At 37.8% G+C, this 20932-nt stretch overlaps 1 protein-coding gene across 9 annotated transcripts; it reads right to left on the bottom strand.

Annotated features, from left to right (window-relative positions):
- Window positions 1-4527: 4527 nt before the first annotated feature.
- On the bottom strand, window positions 4528-20904 carry HELQ (helicase, POLQ like). Of its 9 annotated transcripts, none has more exons than XM_040582689.1 (18): window positions 20552-20904; window positions 19440-20172; window positions 18928-19106; window positions 18064-18264; window positions 16947-17019; window positions 16432-16529; window positions 15752-15850; window positions 14902-15047; window positions 13806-14045; window positions 12803-12944; window positions 12388-12492; window positions 11640-11859; window positions 10786-10943; window positions 9831-9929; window positions 9416-9589; window positions 8701-8814; window positions 6383-6517; window positions 4528-4723 (listed from the first exon to the last, which is right to left on the bottom strand). In XM_040582689.1, the coding sequence occupies exons 1-18, from the start codon at window positions 20702-20704 to the stop codon at window positions 4640-4642; spliced, it is 3153 nt and encodes a 1050-aa protein (XP_040438623.1). In that variant the 5' UTR covers window positions 20705-20904; the 3' UTR covers window positions 4528-4639. The 9 variants fall into 9 exon arrangements, with proteins under 9 accessions (XP_040438623.1, XP_040438652.1, XP_040438661.1 ...); XM_040582718.1 differs by having other exon boundaries at window positions 19440-20167; window positions 20552-20667; XM_040582727.1 differs by having other exon boundaries at window positions 20536-20664.
- Between the last annotated feature and the right edge of the window lie 28 nt (window positions 20905-20932).

Below are 20932 nucleotides of genomic sequence, written 5' to 3'. Positions count from 1 at the left end.
CAGTGGCCTGTATTTCTCACAGAGGCATGAGGTTTGTTTTTCAAACAGTCAGTGCTACGTTTTGGATTCCATCGCTGCATGTGGATGTGGGTATGAAAGGTCTGTTATGCTTTTAGCAGCCCACAAAAACCCATAGCTGGAAAATAATGCCTTCTAGCATTGCTACCTGGAAGAGCTACAGGTATTAAATGGCAATTGGTAGCTTTTGCTTGGGCATTTCTCACATGGCATCACACCCATTTTTAAATATTGTGAAGTAGGGGACATCAATACAGAGGTATTTGGACTCTCACTGAAATTAGGGCAGAATTTGAGTGATGCCCTGTGAGCTACAAGGGGAGGGTGTAAGAACCAGGATTAGTCTTAAACTCACTTGCATGTTGTTTGAAGGCAGCTCTGCACCAGCACCCCATCCTGCCTGCCTTGTGGTATTCAAACACTTCAGTTATGCAGCTCCTGTCTGGCGGTTCTGCTTCTCCCACGCCAGTGACACCATTAGCACACTGTGCCAACTAGGTTTTTACAACTAGGAAGAACTAAAAATAAAACTTTCCAGGAATTTCAGCTGTCCAACAGCAGCGACACCATTGCTGTTGCTAACAGCAAGCACCCACTGCTGTTCCTGGGTAAGAACCAAGAACAAATATCATATCTCTCTCTTCTACCTGTGCATATTAAGGGAATTCAGAAGGGAAGAGCTGTCGGCACAAAAGGCAAACAATTCTTGTGACATAGCAGTGATTGGGTGGATGAACAGAGCTGACCCATGTCAGAGCAGCACTTCATCTGTTTCTATATAAGAAGCCTCAGGAAGATGAATCTAAGACTAAGCAGATGCCAAGGGAAATCCAGAAGCTGTAAAAAACAGAGAGATGCCTATCAAGGTTTTTGTAAACTATCCTTATTCCCTGCTGGTCAAACCCCAGGCAGACCTTGTCCTGACACAGCACGCAGCTCTCAGCACTCCCAGATGGATTTATTTCTGAACCCAGCCGGTTATGAGACTCTGACTGCACACGCTCCATTTCCTCAGAGAAGGAAACAACACTTTGGGTCTAGCTTTTAGCAGTTCTCCTCGAAGTACACACAGCTTTTTGGATATTGCTAAAATACTTTGTTTCCACTGAGTCTACAGCTGATGAATTCAGGTACCACGGAAGCTGCTGAGCACACCAGAGCACTGCAAAATCACTCAGCCTTCCTCTCATCAAAACAAAGCTTATAAGCAACAATATTTGGCCCTCATTACAACCTATACCCAGTGCTGGACCACCATGCTGAAAGAGATGAAATGAAGCTTTAAAAAGAAAGACAAAACCAGAGCTGCCTAGGCAGGACTAGCTTACATGGAAGCGGCTTTCCAGAACATGGGAACACAATAGGTCTCGTTCACACAATGGAAATTAACAGCTAAACTTTAAGCTAAGCCCAATCCTCTTCCCAGTCCTTCCAGGCAGTTTTCAGCAAGTTATGCACAGGGATTCCTGACAGTATAGAATTACAGACCCAGGGGGAGTCAGTCACACAAACATAAGAACTGGTCTACGTGGGCAAGTTCTGATGTGGAGTGAATAGGCATAAACACTAAGAAATACGCTCTGAAGTTTTTGGTAAGAACACTTACTCTGTACTAGTTGCAGCCTGAAGAGACTTGCACGCACCACAGCTCTGATCCAATTTGCAGTAGGTTATGAAGAAATTGGCAGGAATATCCTATAGATGGTCCTACAGAGGTCATATTTTTTTGACCTACTTTAGCACTGAAGCGCCTGTTGTTATTTCACATAGGTAAGCTATTGTTGCTTCTTTCTCTTCCACACAAGCTTAAAGACATAAACATCCCATTGACATAAGGGAGAAATCTTTGCCTTCCAAAACATCACCAAACACAATCCTTAGTGCAAGCTTTCCCATAGCATGACCACCCATAACAGACACTCACCAAACCAATGAACACCCGTTCTGGCACTTGCCCATTATACTGTATTTGATGAGCTCAGTACAGTACTTGATACTGAGGCACATCAGCATCATCCAGCAGGCACAAAAATACTGTGAGCAGCATATGTTGTACACTCCCCCCCCCCCCCCCCCCCCCCCCATCTCCCATCTCCAACCAGGCGAAAAGCCCAGGTAAGAAAGCTTTCTGTGAAAAAGCATTTAATCATATATCATTACTGTAGCAAGAAAAAGCAACGTGAAAGATTTGTACTGCCTTGCTTGACGAGTTTGATTTCAGATACACATATAGCGAAGTTTCAGTGCAGATAGCTGCAGTATCGTTCATCTCACTTCTGATGTTATCAAATGTCATAAAGAAAGCCTTGGGGGAGTTGCACTCATCCATCTGGCAAAGCACAGCTTGTATAAACAGAGCAGCAGAGACAACAAATGTCAACCTTGTTTTCTTTCCAGACCAGCCTCATGCAGACCTGAAACCACCCGCTCACTTCAAACCAGCTTTTGCTAACATTTTCAAGGGGCTTCCAGCACTTGTAGGGAATATTTGACTTCATTCCTAAACACGTGTCTCATCAGAACCTGATCTTGAAACAGTGCTGGTTGTTACGGTGACGTACAAGTGTGAGGATGGACAGTTAGCAGCCCAACAACAGACAGATGGCAGAAATAATTTTTCCCTGCCGTTTGCCTCCACAATATAGTAAGAAAGTGTACGCTTTTGTTAGCATGCAAGTACAAACGTCACAAAAAGTATCATGACAGAGGTTAATGGCTCATTAACTACTCCTGTAGTTAATGTAGCAATTAACAGATTATTTCCAAAACATCAGTTACTGCACCAACTTGGTATTCAGAGTGAAATTGCATAATTTGCTCACACACACCCCAAATCCACCCAAGACTCTCAGACTTTGGAGGAACACCATCAAGCACCAACAAACCTTTACAGCAACCAGTAAGGCCTTACAGGCATCATTTTTTCCTAGGAATCGTTAGTTTTCCTACATGAATGCTACATCAACTGCTTAGATAGGTACCCACATTTATGCTGAAGCAAGTATCATGTGTCTTTTGAAGGTAACACAAATAAACCAAGAGAACTTCATATTATCTATCATTTGGTCAAAAATATATCTCAATTAAAAAGGCAAGGCAATTAAGAGACAGACTTAGATAACCTCAAGTCATAGCAAATACTGCCTCCGCACTTAAGGGCCGATTATACCTTATTGTCAGAGCCAACCGAACATGTTCTCAGGTTTCCAAAACCACTTGTGCCTTAGGCACTGATGTTTTGGTAACAAGGATTCCCCTGCAGACACTGAATCTAGCAGTGGAAATGAATCATGCTCCCTCTGAATAGTGCTGTTTTCAAATGCTTGACCTGATTTAATACTGAATACACTCAAGTATTTTACGTATCCAAACTTAGCAGGCCACTACAAATTATCATATAGTCTCAGAGGCATGTTTCTGCTAAATGAAGGCTTACAAAGAATTTACTAAATTGCAGCCTATGATTTCTTCAATGCAAAATGAGCAGTAAAATACTGGCCTTTTCATCAGTTTTTCATTATAACCCCTTTCAGTCAAGTGTTCAACTTAAGTTGAATGAAAAAAAAAAAAAAAAAAAAGACAGTTTAACTAAGGCTTGCCTTACTTTTCCTTTACTGAGAAGTGACATACATAGAAACGCCGTATTTAAGTGTGCCAGTATACTGGCTACCATGATTTAACCCAGCAGTCTGTCACAGCTTTCAGGTGTTTATGTGCAGTGCTCTAGCATGTACTAGTCATGTGCTACATACCAGCTTTGAAAAAAAGGAGCGCACTGTATCACAACTGAAGAAGTTTCAGGCACCTTCAAGACTCTTCTCATGAAGCCTAAGCTTGTGCTGGAGCAAATCTGGTCCAGATACCTTTAAAAATCCCAACTAGTGTGACTGACACATGCCCATGGGGTCTCAGAAGCTGACAGGGCTTCTCAAAAATCTGTTCTTCAAGCCTTCATCTTTCTTGCACCTTCACATTTAAGCAAGAAATTTAATAGCATTCAAAAAATGTAAACTTTCTGTTTGGAAGACTTACATAAACATCCTGAAAGAATTCTTTCCCTGGGGTATTGCCAGAGGCTGAATACAAATTTGATATTCTTGTGTTCTTTTAACAAGGCTTAAACTAGGCATAATTTAGAGTTTCTTACACAGCTCTGGGACAACTTCTTTATGTAATGCAATTGTTATTTCACTCCTTCCATCAGCCACACCTAGAGTACAGAGATCCCTGCAAGTAGAAATTTTGGAGTACCTCACTCAAGCATGTGTCCTACAGGGAATATCCAATGTAAAGGCATTAAGTCAGCTATGAACCTAAGCTCTAGGCAGAAGTACACACCAGGCAGTTAGTTCAGTCCCCAAAGCACTTCTAGGGCTATGTCTAAACACAGGAATGAAATAAGATCACACCTTTTGATTCTAGCCTATTTGCTCAAGAGGTTCATAATTGAAACCTTCAAATGAAGTCAACTGTCCAAGAAACATTCTTAACTCAGAACTTGCACAAAACTGAGGTATATAATAAATATTTATTATGTCTTTTGTAATTACAGCACTTTACAAAGTAATTTAAAAATATCCTGATTTTTGAATTCATGATTTTTCTTCATGACAGCTGGTCACTAAGTCCCTGGGATATCTGTAGGCACCTTTAAGAGTTCTTCAACTTCTTCTTGTAAAGCCTCAGCTTTTTCACTCAGCAGCATCTATACAAGGGGAAAAGAATATCAGAAAACAAATACAAGTATTAGCTATAGCCAGGTTAAAAGACCAGTGTTTCTTTCAAAGTCTGTAAAAAAACCCTCCTGCTGCTGCTCACAGGGCCACACCACCTTTGCCTCACAGGACAAACATTTTCACAAGTACTACAATCAACATTGTTACTGCTTAGTGTACATCCATATGAAAAACACACAAAGATTCATGCAGTACACATGATTTTCTCAGTTCTATCATCACATAATAAACAAAATTTATCAGAACAAACAGTTTTGTCTAGAACTGTTAACAAGAACATTTTTAAACTTAAACATTTATTTTCCATATTGGAATAAGCATTTGTAAGTTGCACTTGCCAAGATGCCAACTTCTTGCTTTAGATGAAATTTATTACTACAGCATTTTACATCAGACATATAGGACCTCCTACATTAGCAATTGTTTAATCTACTGCCCTGAACTGTTTGTGGCTGGCAGTTGGAGTGTAACAGTCCCCCAGCGACATGTGTAGCATAACACATGCAAGGACTCTTAACTTCCAAGCTAGAAAACTCCATCAGTTTAATATCTGAGCATGAGAGTAAGGCAGATTGCTGGATTTGGTACTGATGTAGGTAAAGAATCTGCACGTCTCCCTTTCAGCTCACACAGCAGCAAAATAGCAGTAAGGAGCCTACAACAAAAAAGGTCATGGCCATTTAATGTTAATTGCATAAACCCCAAAGGTAGTACTTTTATTCCATGAGAATAAAAAAAATAAGACTTTGTTACTGACTGTATCATTTTCACACCAACCACTCATTTGTTTATTCTAGGCATTCCCTCACTTTACCAAAAACTTGCTATTTTAGCAGAATCAAACATGAAGCCAATGCCAGCACAACAGTGGATGATTAATGGAGGAGAGAAAGTACTACCACTTGATAAGTGTATTTTTTGTTTAGGCACAATCTAATGTTTGCTACAGATTCTTTCCCTTGGATTATTTACATGTGTCTAAGGCATTAAGTGTGCCTTAGAGGCAGATACTAAGTGAAGGCCCTTCTCATAATGCATAATTAAAATGACAAACAATTAGAGAGCAAATACCAGGGCATGGCAATAGCAACCTAAATAGGTGAGGTTAACCCTACACCTTGTTGGCTTCCATCTGTACAAACCTGAAAATCCTGTTCTTTTATCACAACTACCACTAGCACCTCTGTAAGGTAAATCCTGAGGCAGAATCCAGCATTTTCAGTGATGATGACTCAGCACAGAGACTAAGGTAGTCATTTAATACCTGCATTTCATCAGACAAGCTGTCAAACATTTTTGCCCTTCACTGCCCTTCTGGAAAAGAGCACAACTTTCCACTATCCTATCTATAGGAAACTGTTTCAAGAAAAGTTTAAGTTTGCTTATCATTTAGGAGCAGGAAGATTGTCAGCAATTGCTCAATTCATTACTTTTAACCATCTTTGATAAATTATATTGCCAAGAAAATATTTCAACATATTATTAATGCATTTTAGTATTTGGATCACAAATATCCACTAATGCTTTTACTACTACAGTGCATCCCTTCACTTTCAATGTCATTCAAATGTCCACTTTTGACATATTGAAGTTTTGAAGCAAGTTTTCATAACTTTGTTTCTACTTACCTTTGCAGATGAAACAATTTGTCTGGCTTGACGTCTTGACAAGTGCTCAATCATCCTGACCAGAGTTTCTGGATTTGCGTTAGCCAAGTGTGCTAGAGTTTTGTACCCTGCATTATAAAGCTGTTTTGCCCGTGCCTGCAAGTCCAAAATTGTGTTAAATTATTAGAACAGGCAAGAAGAATTACCATTAAGTGCCAATCACTGCACCAGACTCAATTTTTATCTTTGCATATCAATCCAATTCTCTGATTTATCTTTCTAAGAACAGAAATAATCACTGAAAATCTATGTCCCCAGAAATACACCTTTAGCGCTAAGATTTACTGGCCCGTACAGTCTTACTTAGCTCTTAGGAACCCATTTGTCATTATCTTCTTTAAGCCTAGGTGATACCAACTCTGACATCCCCTTTTCTTACATGTTTTCTGCATTCAGTATCACTGACAGGAATGACTGTCTTGCATTCTTTGGAGGTGTCTAAGCAGAAGGGGTGCTGATTTTATCCATTTTTTTCCCCCACAGAATTTTCACAGAACAAAGCTTTAACAAGATTCCAGAAAAGGCTATACTTTCCTGTTTCAAGCTTATAAATGATTTTTCCTTTAATACCACAGTAACTTTCTCTCGTTTTGTGTGAAATCATGGCTGTGAGCTCACATATACAGGACAGGTATACATCACAGGAGAGATTTTCTGGAATTTGATTATCACCAGTGCAAGGGGGGGTGTGCATTACCTGCTTTCTGAGCTTGGTTTGATCCCGTTGCTATGTAAAATAGCCAAGCACTATTTTCTCAACAGAGGGTCTCAGGGCAAACATTTCCTTTGCAAAACAAATACTGCTAGAGCTTTACAAAATTTAAACTAAAATGCATTTCTACACAGTAGCGGAGTAATTTAGTATACCCAAGGCTTTAGTATCCTGCGTTATGAAATAAAACCTGTTTGATGAATAAGTGTTACACCTCCAAACATCTGATCAATTATCTTTTGGGTTTCCACCCCCCCCGCCCCACCTCTTAAAAGAGGTGACAAGGAATAGAAAGACATTTGTTTGATGGCATATGTGCATTTTTTTAGCATCCAACAGGTAACAGCTTACAATATATTATCTTCCTCCATGGTAACAGAGGATTACAGATGTTCATTGATGTGAACTAGGTGTCATTAGTTTCACCAAAAATAACCACTAACTGTGGTTATTTTTATCCAACAAAGATTTTCTGTGCTCTGTTTGGCTGTTAATTGCACAGTATGACCAGTGACACAGATCCTTCCTCCAATAATGATCTAAGTCTCATGAAAAGGTTTTAAACTGCTCTTTGAAAACTGTACAAGTAAATGTGCAAGAAATAATTTTCTCTTTCACTACAATAACCTAAAGATTGATGTTACTTCATCCACACAAATCTAAGCAAATCATGTCTGTTCAAGATGAAATTCTACTTGCTACAAGTGTCAGCTGTTGGTATAGTTTGAACTCCAGTGCAAAAGTACCCTGGTTATAGCAACAATTTTGAAGAGCCACCTTTAAAATGCAACTTCAGCAGATTCATGCTGTCCAGGCTGGTTTTGTCCTTACAGAGAAACACTCCCATACAGAGTAAGCCACGGGAAAAAAAAGACTACTTAGCTTTTGCATCCAATTCAGAAAATCTGATTAGGCTTTAAGTCTTCATCATTGTTCGGCTTCTAAGAATAAAACCGTACTGCCACTAAAAATACAGTGGTTTGCTGACAAACCGATTCTAATAACAGGGTGGACAGGCAAGTTAGATAATTTGCCAAGAGGTCCAGTGATTACTTATAACCTTGCACTGAAGCCCCAAAAGATTTTCTGCTTTAATAACCAGTCTCTGAACTGAAGACTCTTAAGTTTCTTATTTTAAATACAGGCAGCACTGCAAGTGATTGTAAAAGCTTAAGTTCCCAATAGGACTTCACATACTTCTGTGAGGATCTTCTAACTTAAAATATTTAAATCCTTATTCCTCTTTACTACCACGAACTGAAGGATCCTTACCACAAAAGAAACCTGGGCTCTGTTTTCCCACTGAGTATATAGCTAACTTGTTGTCCAAATACAGCATTTTCACTGTTGCTGTGGTAGGAGTCAGAAGAGAAACACTATTGGCTCCGGCTCACAACTCCTCAACATACTACTTTTTTCCCCACTCTGCAGGACTCTTTTCAAGAAAATTTGCACTACACCAAATTTTCAATAAAAGACTAGCTTGGTCTTCCAGATATACTTGAAAGCAGTAACATTTAGCATTAAAGTTTACATTAAAATATCTCACAAAGCCAGGTTTACTAACCTCTAGAACCCCTGCTACCTCCATCAAAGGGATCAGTTCCGTCTTAACACAGTACGTCAGCTGCTTGGTAAGTTCTGTCAGCAAGGCTTTATAAACCCAGAATTCTTCCAATTCCTGCAGAGACAAAGACGACTAGAATCAGATCGTACGCTCTGTATTTGAAGGGTATGGCTGATAAAGAGTTCTGCTATGGCAACAAGCATATATTTGTCTTTTAGACAGGGGAAGCACTATTGTTTCTAGTTATCCTTTCAGCTGGTTGCAGAGTTGTACTCAGCACTCTTCAGCTGAACATCCCAAAGGTGGGGCAGTTCTAAGGATAAGCAATGCATTATTTCAATACAGGAAAAAAAACCCCAAACCCAAGCCAAGTCAGCTCTTTTCCCAAGATGACACTGCACAACCAGATAGCCTGATTTCCAACAGAAAGGTAAAATTGGCAATTATTTCACCAGTCGCACTGACACTGATTAAATGCCCTGTATTTGTATATTTTCACAGTCTCACAGCATACAGGTTACTTTTACTATAGGGAGTATTACTGTACAAGCATGCTTTTCTGAACAGGAAAAATCATTTTGAAAGGTGAAAAAGAAGTATTTCACCTTTTCTATGCAAACCACCACCTGTGTTTTGTTATAATCAAAGCGAAAAAACGTCCAGATTTTGCAAAACCAATCCCAATGATTTTACTGGAATTCATTTAACACACTACCTCACAGAAGTGTAGAACACAGGAGGCGAATGAGGCAGCAGAATTAAGGAGATTTTGCACGTATCCTCGGGACATATTAAATTTCTCTGAAACACTCCATATATTTGTCTCTTTCAGTAGGGTATAAAGGACAAATGACAGATAAAGCCTGTTTGCCACAGTACTGTCTACATTCTAGGAATAAAGAAAATTAAAATTCAAAGTCAATATCACATTCAAGATACTGCTAGCACTACAATCCTTCAGATCTCTAAAACATGTCTATTATACCTAAAGACATTAAACAACATTAAAGAAAACCAATCAATGAGGTTAAAAGAACTTTAGTAAGTAAAACAGTAATAATCTCGAATTTGTAAATAATCAATTGAAATGACTGAACTGTCATCTTAGGTATGAGAAATCTCCAGCCTACCTTTTTGACGGCTTGACCAGAAGCCTTTTTTGTAATAAAACTTTCAGGTACTCCCAAAATATCTGCTACTTTTTGCTCTGCTGCACTGAGCTGGCTGAACTAAAGTAAAAATTTATAAAGAACTTTCAGATATTTATTTTAATATTATAGAAAACACAAATCTGTTACTCAAAATGAAACAGTGTTTTTCAATATCTCTATGCAGTACTTCGTCACTAGGCTAGTTACTAGACAGTCAGATCTGCAGCTTCTTTGCCTACTTGTTTATCTGTAACTGTCCATCTCTGACTGCCACATTTTAAGAAAATATAGATTTTAGCACAACCTGTACTTTACAACACTTCATAGAAAAGAGTAGTTGCACAGAGCATGGACTGTGCTGCTAAGCCTGACAAAAGCATAGTAATCTGTAGGAAGGTATTGGTCACAGTGTAATAGTTGCAGTCATGGCTGGTGTTAATCATTAGATAATAAAACACATTAAGACTTAATATCCTCTAGTGGATTTTGCTTCCCAAACTACAGATTAAATCAGCAAGCATCCGAAGCTAAATATGTCTCTTGATTAATTTAACAGTGGCTTTCTTGCAAGACTATGTGGTTACATATAACTAGTTTATAGGAAAGTCTTGTCTGAGAATAACCAAACTCTGATGACAGCAACACTAGCACCAAGGTTAGAGTCAGGATTTGGAGTGCTGGCAACTCAAGAGAAGTGTTTCACATCACTGTTTCCCCCAAACAGGGTCAAACACTATAAATGCGAAAGAGAACTCTAGATTTTTATGCAGTTCAGGAAAACACTTCTGCCCTGGCACTAAAATAAAGTAGCATATCTTAACTTTTCATCAAGCTGTTACCTACTGTCTAAACTTCCTATGTGTACAAACTTACTTAAAATCTAATAAGCAGAATTACTACATGCCCCAATGCATGTTTGCTAGTAAATTCTCACCTGTCTCAAATATATCATCCAGTCTGGGTTACAGCTAAAAGTCAGATCATATGGAGTTGTCAGATATAGAAGATGAAGATTGCTCTCAAGAACCAGCCCTTCCAAACCTTTCTTCAATTCTCTATAAAGAAGATTGCAGTATGCCAAGTCTATAGATCCTATAATAAGCACACAACGTATTGCAATTTTAAACAGGCATACAGAGTTAAGTGCAACAGACTTTAACATAGAATCAATATTTCCTTTATCTTCCATCAAAGCTAGTTATACTGTATGAACTGAAGAAAAATAAATGTAACTTGAATAATTAACACGAGCAGTTAAACGGAGCTGAGGAAAGGCAGTCTGTTCTGTGTGTGGTTTTGTAATGTTTGTGAATTGCCTTGGCTTTAATGAAATCCTGGAACCATCTCGTAGACTGAAGGAATTTTTCAGAGATTCATCCTATTCCAACTGCATCCCACACCCCTTATCTTTTTGCGTATATCAGAACCTTCTGATATACTCCCTATTGCAATTGGTCTACGTGTCATATACTTCCTTCTCTCAAGCTTCCCTCTAGGTCAAGAAATCCCCAACACAAATCTTTCCATCTTTTCGGGGTACGGTTCTGGTTTTACTTCCATTGCGAGCACTGTTATGACACTTCATTCCTATCATGTTCAGTCGTGCACTACTTGTGCTAGACTGAAAATGGGGATGAACATAATTTAGTAAATCAAAACTGTCTCTCTACAACTTATTTTTCATTGTAGTTTCAGACAAGATGGGAAAGCATATCAAATTGAGATAAGGCTGAGATGAAAGGTTTTGTTGAAATAGATTATAACAAGAATAAAAAAAAGAAGTCTTACCTTTATATGTAGCTCTACCCAACGGTGTGATTGTTAACGTATATTTGGAATTGTGGTTCTTCTCAGACATTCTTCCTTCCAGGAGTCCTTTCTCTATTAGGTGTTCTAGTCCATCTTTAATTACCTCTGAGAGGCTCTTCTCTTTAGATAGCAGATGCTGCTGAACACCCAGCAATGTACTGCACATAAAAGTGTTGACTTCCTCACGGGTAACTGCTATCTGCATCAGTTTTGTAAGCAATTAGCATCTTTAAAGTGGTCATTTCACATATTTCATAAGCTATATGAAAAAATTTACGAATGGAGCAGCAGTTTGATATCCTGTTCATGTGTTTCTACAGAAACAGATGACAACAGAACAATAGACAGTCTATGATGGATCTAATGAGACTGGTCTCCATCTATTCCACTATTCTAGCTACTGCGTGTTAATTTGTTTCCACTGTTTCTGTTGGTATTTTGAATCTAGTATCAGAAATGGAAACATTATTAGTACTGTAATGAACCATAAGGTAGATATAATTTTGGCTTTTACACATAAGGAAATCGTCATGTTACATGATTACTTGGTAACGGAGTTAAATTAAAAGACTAATCAAATCCTTGTCCTTATTTGATCAGAAGCTGTTCTGAACTTGTAAGGCCATCTGTTTTAGAAGTCTGGGGTTTTTTCTATAGAATCAATAGAGAAGCTTTTCCTTCCATTCCCAAGCACTTAAGTTACTCACAGAGAAGAGTCAATTAATACCTTCAGTCCAACCAAAGACAACAACAGGCTGTGCATTCCCTTGGTCAACTCCAGCAGAAGATTGCTGTAACAGTTCTCCAAAGGACTGTTAACTAAACGCTGAGCCTATAAAGAGCAAGAAACATACTAGTTCAGGGAAAATACTTATTCATTAGTTTTAAAAAAATACTTTAAAAAAAATACTTTTAAAAATAGTGATATGCATGACTCAGCTTTATAAAGGAAGGAAGTGCAGACATCTAAAGTTCACAGTTCACATATGTAGTAATACCTATAAACTACATTTATGTGGGTTTTTTCATAAGTCAAATATTTGCAATGTTAAGTGAACAAAAATTAAGACAGGCAGCTCTTCCTGTTTGTACCAGTAGATTAATCCAACAATTTAAATTACCCACAGCTTTGTAAAAATTACCAAGTGTTTGTCTTTTTCTTGCACTATGAGAATACTTTCTCCAGCACTGTCAATACCAGCTCGACCAGCTCTGCCAATCATTTGTTTATATTGGTTCTTCTTCAGGAAGTCATTAGCAACATAGGGAGCTCTGAGAATAACCCTGTAAAGAAACCTTCAGTAACTTATGCTGCACATTAGAATTATTAAAGTAGCAATGAAATTTTACAAATGCATTCTTTATATATGCTCCTTGCTCAGCAACTAATAAAAATCAAATGCACCTGTTTGAACAGCTGTGTAAATCAACACAATTTACAATTTAAGGCTTATTGAATGATAAGCCATATTTATTTATTATGTTTAGCAGAACCTTTGGAACTCATCTTTACATCTACTCAAAGGCTTGAGTTTAAGAGAGAAAATTACTGAGATATAAACTCTACTAAGCAACACTGACCATATATCAGCTATATGCTAGAAAGACAACACTTGTCTGTATGAATTTTTTTCTCCCCTCAGACACATTATTCCAACATACACGCACACAAAACTGGATTCTTGGCAAACAGTTGTTGGCCATACACAGTACAGAAGCCATGTATCATCAGCACTTGTATAAGAAAAGATAACACATTTTTGTGTTAAAACACATTCAAAATCATCTCCTTAGAAACGATTTATTTTACAATTTAAACATTGTTCTTAGGACCACATGTAAAGAAACCACCATGAATTCCTTGTTTTTCTGGATAACATTACTAAATTACTGAAGCATTTCCTTAATCCATTTAAGTAAGTATTCTTCAGTTATGCATTCTAAGGGACTTGCTACAGATTGATATTTCCTATGTAACAACGTTGCACTCTTGTCCCTAGTTGAACACAAAACCCCTTACACTTCCAATTTGCTAGTAAAAGCAGAAACATACTTTAAACTACACGGACGTTTCCAAGTTGTCAAAGCAATTTTTTTCACAAAGCAAACATCAATGTAACAATGAAATATGTTCCAGTTACTAACCTTCTAGCTGGCAGGTTGACTCCAGCAGCTAAAGTAGCTGTGCAAGCAAGTAGACACAGGACACCCGCAGAATATGCTTCCTCTACACTTTTCCTTTCATCATTTGTAAGGCCGCTATGGTGATAGGCAATGCCGTAAGGGATCGTATGCTTCAGAACAGAACAGATACTTCCATTTCCAATGTTCTTGAGGTGTTTGATGAGATCTTGTTTCTCTTTCTCCCTGTGAGCTCTAAATTCTCTAGGAGGAGAAGTGTTTCTTCAGACTTTGATCAATCATTAATTATTTTAAAAAATATTAAGACATGCTTACTGTCTATTTCTGTTCATTATCCATTCCTCTAATGTAGGTTAGAGAAACAGTTATTTCTAGTAACTTTAAAACAGCAATACACAGGAGACTGATTAAGTTGCAACAGAACTCTTCTTGTTTGTAAGTGCGGGTACAGAAAGGATCAAATACTGACTGGGTGTGGGTATTGAGCACACTGAAGAACAGAAATAGGGACAGTGTCAGCTTATAGTGAAGATTACAGATACATCAAAAATGGTTTCAATTTTGATAGCAAGGGAGGAGTTTTGTTTAATTTCTTCCTACACAAAATGTAACTTGCTAGACCATTATGAGTTGATCAAACCACATTTAAATGAAACCAAACTTAAGCCTTACTTCCTTTAATTAACAAAGCTTGGTTTACATTTTAAAACTTACATTCACAAAGTAGGTATGGAACAGAGATAATCAACTAGTAACACATGATCAAATACCAGGCTATAGAGAAGAATGTTTGTTTCCTAAGCTTGCAGAGACCAGTGCCAAAGGGACACAAGGTTAGCTTAATTTAGTAAGCTTTTCCTTTTTTCTTCATTATTAGTCCTCAAATAACCATTTTTTTCAAATAGTTTGTTTAAAAAACATTTGTTTAATGAGCCTTGAGCAGTTTGCCATCATTTATGCAGTCAGGAACTCCACATGATCCCATATTAAAAGTACTTACATCTGATAACCAAGGAAAATCACTTGTAAACTAGTGAAGATAATTCCTAACTTCTGACCAATTATTCCATATACAATTAAAAAGTCACGACACACTTACTTCTTGAGGTACTTGCACACCATTGAAGCCACATTCTCACAGTTCTTTTTAGTGGGACAAAAGATCAGGCAGGAATATTTAGGAATAACTTCAGTAACCAGTGCAACGATGTGATCAGGATCTGCTTTCTGCAGATTACTAGAATACTATCACAGATTGACAAACATTTAAACTCAGAAATTAATTCAGAAACCAAGTATTCAATACCTGTTCTCAACCTTCACTAGAACACTCCCACTTGCTTTAATGTGACAATTGTAAGAAGTTGTAGAAGAAGTTTTTCTCCTAATCCTCACTTGAAAGTTTAAGACATCTTTAACTGAGGGATAAACGGATGCTAGAATTGAAAGCTTTGCTTCTTCCTCTTAATACTACAATTTCTTTACAGCAACACCATAGTGATGTTACTTGTGCTACTGCCAGCCTACCATAACACACACTGTTATTTTTAAAGGTTGAAATGAATCCTTACAAGGCAGTAATAAACTGACAAAAATCAAAAAGAGATGTCGTCTTTTGGTATCATCTAAGAGTGATCAACTATTGAGGAAATTTATCCCAAACCATAAAGCATTGTTTATCTGGAACACTCAAACTCATTGCTCTTCACATGTCAAAATACTGAAGAAACCTTTTAATGAGCTGTAAAGTAGTGAAAAATCAAGTTGAATGTTCATTATTTTAAAGGTCTTTTCCCTCCCCAAAGCCTACTATTTTCTGTCTCGTAAGCATTACAAATGAATGACTATGTTTAAGTAATTTCTTCAGTAAAAGTTCTGTAAACAAATCAGTGTAAAAAATAATACATTTCATAGTTTCTTTGAATTAGTTATAAGCACTTCAGTCTTACCTTGAAATTAAGGAAACGTGAAAAAGTAAAGCCACTTTCTGTTTTGCTGTCAGTTGCATAAACTGTGCCTCCTATCTTTACATATTCCTTTAATTCTACCTAGGAAGACATAAGCCATAAACAAAAACTTTAGTTGAATTACCAAACCTTCTCTAAAGATTAAGCTATTACTGATGTACAGCTCATGTTTTTTTCTAAGCATCGCATTTCATATACATACTTCCATGTAGACAAGCACAGACTCTACCCCAGTAACATTATTTTTTTTAAAGTGAATTTGTTTTAATTATCTGACTTGAGAAAATGTCTAAGTTTAACAAAGAATGACAAATATTATATCCCATGGACTATCCATAAACCATTGTCATGACATCATTCAAGTACTAGTAGTACAGATGCTAGTTATATCAAATGAACTGCAATGATTTATCACAGTAGCTGTAATTTAGAAATTGATTTAGATAAAATGACACAAATGGCTTAACACAACAATATAAAGGTACCTGCATTTGTGCATAGTGCTATTTATTGTACTGGTACAATTGCCAGCAGTAGCAGGCATCATATTACACTACAGCATGAAATTAAACACAAAAGCTGCAATACAATCCTGAACAGATTTGCTATAGTTTTAAAGCCAAATATCTTCTTTACTAATTGATGGTATTTTGCATACAGACCGGTCTAAAATTATTAGTATAGTACTCCGCTTGCAGGAACTTCTGCAGGTCTCCAACATTATTTAAAGTTGCACTCATGCCAATGATCTGCGTGTTTTCTGTAAAACAGAAACTGACATGAATTTATTGCCATGTTCACAATTTTTAACACTTCTGCTCAGTATCTAACTCATAAGCCTCCATCATTAATCTTTTTAAATACCAAAGTACCAGGTTTGAAGGGGGATATAGCTAAGAAATATTACCTGAGATGTAAACATAAAAAAAGGAATCCTTCTCTACGGAAGCATTTAATTGGAGAAGTAGTATCAAAAAAACTTCAAAACCATCCAGCCCATCATTACAGGGTCAACTGATTAAGACTTAAACAAGTAAACACTGTTACTGCATGGAGTCATACCATGCTTTTCAAAAGCAGCCAGAACACCACAAATCCAGAAAGCTAAAGTAGGGCTTCTCCCTAGAGATGCTGTCACAAAAATATTTTAATAACATTAAGTGTAGCCATGACTTACTACTACTGTAAAGAATTTTTGCAAGAGTTATTTCCAGCATTGCTCCACGGCTTCCCTCACCCAGCATATGCAACTGTGCAAAGAAAGGAAAAAGAAAATGCAAGAATATTACTAAGTTTAGAATACTTCTACAAAACAAATCAAATTATGTAGTCCTAAACAAATATTACAGGAACGTGGTTTTTGAGCTTCTTCATGATATCCCTCTGGTAAATTTTGACTGCTAAGCTCTTCCAGAAGTACAGCCTCACTGAAATAACACTTGAGAGCCACAGAAAAACAGACCCAAAAGCAAACATAGATAACAAGATCTACCTTCCATTTAACTAGACCATAACTGATATAAACAGTTAACTCCTGACAGTAAACAGTGTGGAGATCTTTGTAGCAACCAGTCTAAAGTGATTTTGATTGTAAACAGTGTTAAGCAACACTTACAGGGCAAGTTAACATAAAAAATTTTGTAGCAGCCAGCTACTTTCAGAAAAAGTAGAAGTTAGTTCTTAAGCTGCTTTGTGTTTAGAAGCTAAAGTAAGGCCAGTCAGCCTGAATCATTCCATAAATTAAACATTTCTGTTAGATGTAACACATTGTGATTCAACCCCACAAACAACCCTTAGAAGCACAACTCAGCCACACCACTAAAAAGGAGACTAAAGGGCAATTGTCACAGTTAAATGTAACTTGGTTTGGGTTTTTTTTGATGTTCCATTTAGTGATTATTAACACCAGAGGCAAAGTATTAAGGCTTCACATTTAGGAGTTCAGTTCTGGGATTCATAAATACGTTCAGTATGATTAAAATGAATTATTTTTTTTCTAATCCATTAAACATGTCTAATTGACAAGCAGTTACTAAGTAATGCACCACCAACCACTAACACAGTAGATCTCTCAAAATAGAATCTATTGTCCTGATATAGCAGCAAATGCTTCAGTTAAAGAAAAATGATTTAAATATTACGAAATTATGTATCAATACAGAAAAAACTTTAGTAATAATTTGATAAGTACACAAAACCCCCAAGTAATCAAAAAACTGCTCTTTGCTAATAACTGCATATTGTAAATATAAAAAAATTGCATATTATAAATATGAATAAATCTTGTAGCATACCTCATCTACTACAACCAGACCAAGGTCATCAATTCTCTTTGTTTCAATTAAGGAATTCACTAGACCATGTCCTTTTTCTATAGTAGCAATATAAAGAGACCTTTTTATTCTCCTCTTGATGGGTGGAAATCTTCCTTTACTTCCTGCATATTCTTCAACCAGGAAACCCAATTCTATCCCAAAACTTGATAACCCCCTAACCTGTAAAAACCCAAAGATCAATTAGAGAACAAACTCACACTCCTTTCAGATTTCAGACCTGCCTCAAGAACTCAACCAACACAAATCACAATGAACTGGCTGAAATGCTGAAAACACACGAGCTACGATTACCTTTTCCAATTGTAAAGCTGAAGTGCTTACAAAAATTGCTGAAGTGCTTACAAAAATTATCAAGCTTGGGTTACATCTGTTCTCTAAAATTAACTTTTCCTTTATATCAAAAAATTGTTAAGTTTTTATTTCAAGACCATTTCTTTAGCAAGTTGGGGAGTACAGCTCTAAGACTGCAGAACTATATGTAACATTGCAAAAAGCTATTATTTCAAAATCCAACACACTTTATAATGCAGCATCTTCACCTCAATTTAAGTCTTTTATTGCAATATTACTACTGCAGAACTATATGTAACATTGCAAAAAGCTATTATTTCAAAATCCAACACACTTTATAATGCAGCATCTTCACCTCAATTTAAGTCTTTTATTGCAATATTACTGACCCTCAGAGCAGCATCTAGGAGAAGTCACTCACCACGATCTATCTATGAACATCATTGAGTTTGCAAGAATTAGTATTATAACCAGACAAATAACAAGGTATATCACAAAAGATAAGCAGTATCAGAAACACTGTATCCAGACCTTTTCTTGGACAATGGCAACATATGGCAGGATCATGAGAACATCTTTCCGCCTGCAGAGTAATTCTTGTAGAATTATTATTTCTGCTACAAGTGTTTTTCCACCACTGGTTGGTAATGAGTATATTAGATTCTTTCTTTGCTGTAGAGATTCTAGCATTAAGCAATCATGCTGCCATTCTGCAAAATTAAAAAAGAATTATTACCAGCCTCCAGGGCCATGTTAACCAGTATCAAAATATTTGTATTTGATATAGAATACTTTAAGACTAGCGTCTAAGAGTTTTTCTTCAATAAACTGCTAAAAGCTTTTGGTGATTGAGCCTTACAAAGTATTCTTTAAGCCATATCGACCTTTCCCATCCACCTAAAAACCAAGAATAACCACTTAATAAAACAACTTTCTTAACATGTTTACAATAAATATTACCTTAAGTATTTTTACAGTGTAATAGGTAAAATAGGCAATAATTCACTAGCAATTTTTTTCCAACAAACCATTAGTTACATTACCATAAAGTGTTTCAATCCCTCGAAATTGTCTGAATAGATCTTTAACTTTGCTAGGTAATCCATAAAAAGGGCCTATATCAACAGAAGATGATTCAATAGTTTTCCTAGCAACACAAATCTCTTCAGATAAAACAGCTTCTTTAAGCTGCTTGGTCTTAGAGACCTGCAGAGTCTGAGCTTTGGCATTTCCAGTCATAGCACTTTTCAGATTATCTTTAAGACTGTCAGTTTTAAATAAAGCACAGTTAGAGTGTGAGGACACGTCAGTAGGTCTGTTCCTGTGTTCATCATGAGGATAAAAAGACAATGGACTCCTGATTTTGTCTGAAGACTTCTTACATTTACGCTTTCCCTCTGAGAGTGGAGATGTTCTAGAACCAGAAGAAAGTTCATTCAGTTTTGCAAAATACAAAAGTTGCGATGATGGCAAGTCATCTGAAATAGATTCAGTTGGTTCTTGATTGCTGTCTAACAGGTCATTTTTGTTCATTTCAAAAGCATCCGCTTTGTCAGCTTTAAGGATAACCATATTTTCTGAAGTAGAAAAATTATCCTTTTCCTGGTAAATTCCTGACTTTAGATTGCCAAGTATGAGCTCTCCATCTGCTTTAATATCCTTATTTCTATCTTGTAGGTGTTCGTACTCTGTATCATCAATTTGAGCTAGCAAAGAATCATTTCCATAAAAGCTGTCATAGTCGCCAAACATATCTTCTTCACTATCATTACTACACTGCAAAAAAACACAAGTATTAATACCCCAAAGTAACACCAAAGAGAGCAAGCATAACTTGTACACCACACATCAGATGCAATTTAACTTTTCTCCAACTTAACAAGACAGTTAAGTGTTTTTCTGACATTGCTTGTGAGGAAAACGCAGCTTAATTCTAAAGCAATGCATACTTTAATTCAATCGAACAACAATCTACAAGCAGACATGATGCCTGCATACCTACTCAGTAGCGATGTATTTTAGTGAAGGCCAAAACGCGTCCCCTCTCACACAAAGCGAGGCCCTCCCCGGCCAGTGTCACACAGGCTCGGCCTGGGCTCAGCCACCCCGCCACAGCGCCTAGCGTCAGAATGCCCGTACCCTGCCATCCCCGTACCGTGGCCTCTACCGCGGGCCCCTCACCACCGGAGCTCAGCTTCTTGCGAGCCACCGGCGAGCAGACAGTACTACACACCACCAGGGCCTGGCGCCGCTTGCGCACAGAGTCGGGGCAGCTCTTCCTCCGTACTGCGGGACCGGGCTCGGCCATCACCACCGCCTCGTGCCACTGCAGGGCTATCAGCCTCCACCCCGAGGCTGGGGCTGCGAGTAAGCGGCGCAGAGACGGTCACAGTCGCGGCAGGGCACGGCGAGCGCCAGCCGAGCCCCCAGGGGAGGCAGGGCCGCCATAAGGAGAGCGGACACCCTGCACCGCCGCGCTCCCCCCCGCCAGCCGCCGCATCGCTTCCGGCCGCGCGCTACCCTGGCAGAGCGGGCA

Source organism: Falco naumanni, chromosome 1, assembly GCF_017639655.2.
Source record: "Falco naumanni isolate bFalNau1 chromosome 1, bFalNau1.pat, whole genome shotgun sequence".
Taxonomy (NCBI): domain Eukaryota; kingdom Metazoa; phylum Chordata; class Aves; order Falconiformes; family Falconidae; genus Falco; species Falco naumanni.
The sequence above is the reverse complement of the archived record's forward strand: the minus strand, read 5'-3'. Positions and strand labels throughout refer to the sequence as shown.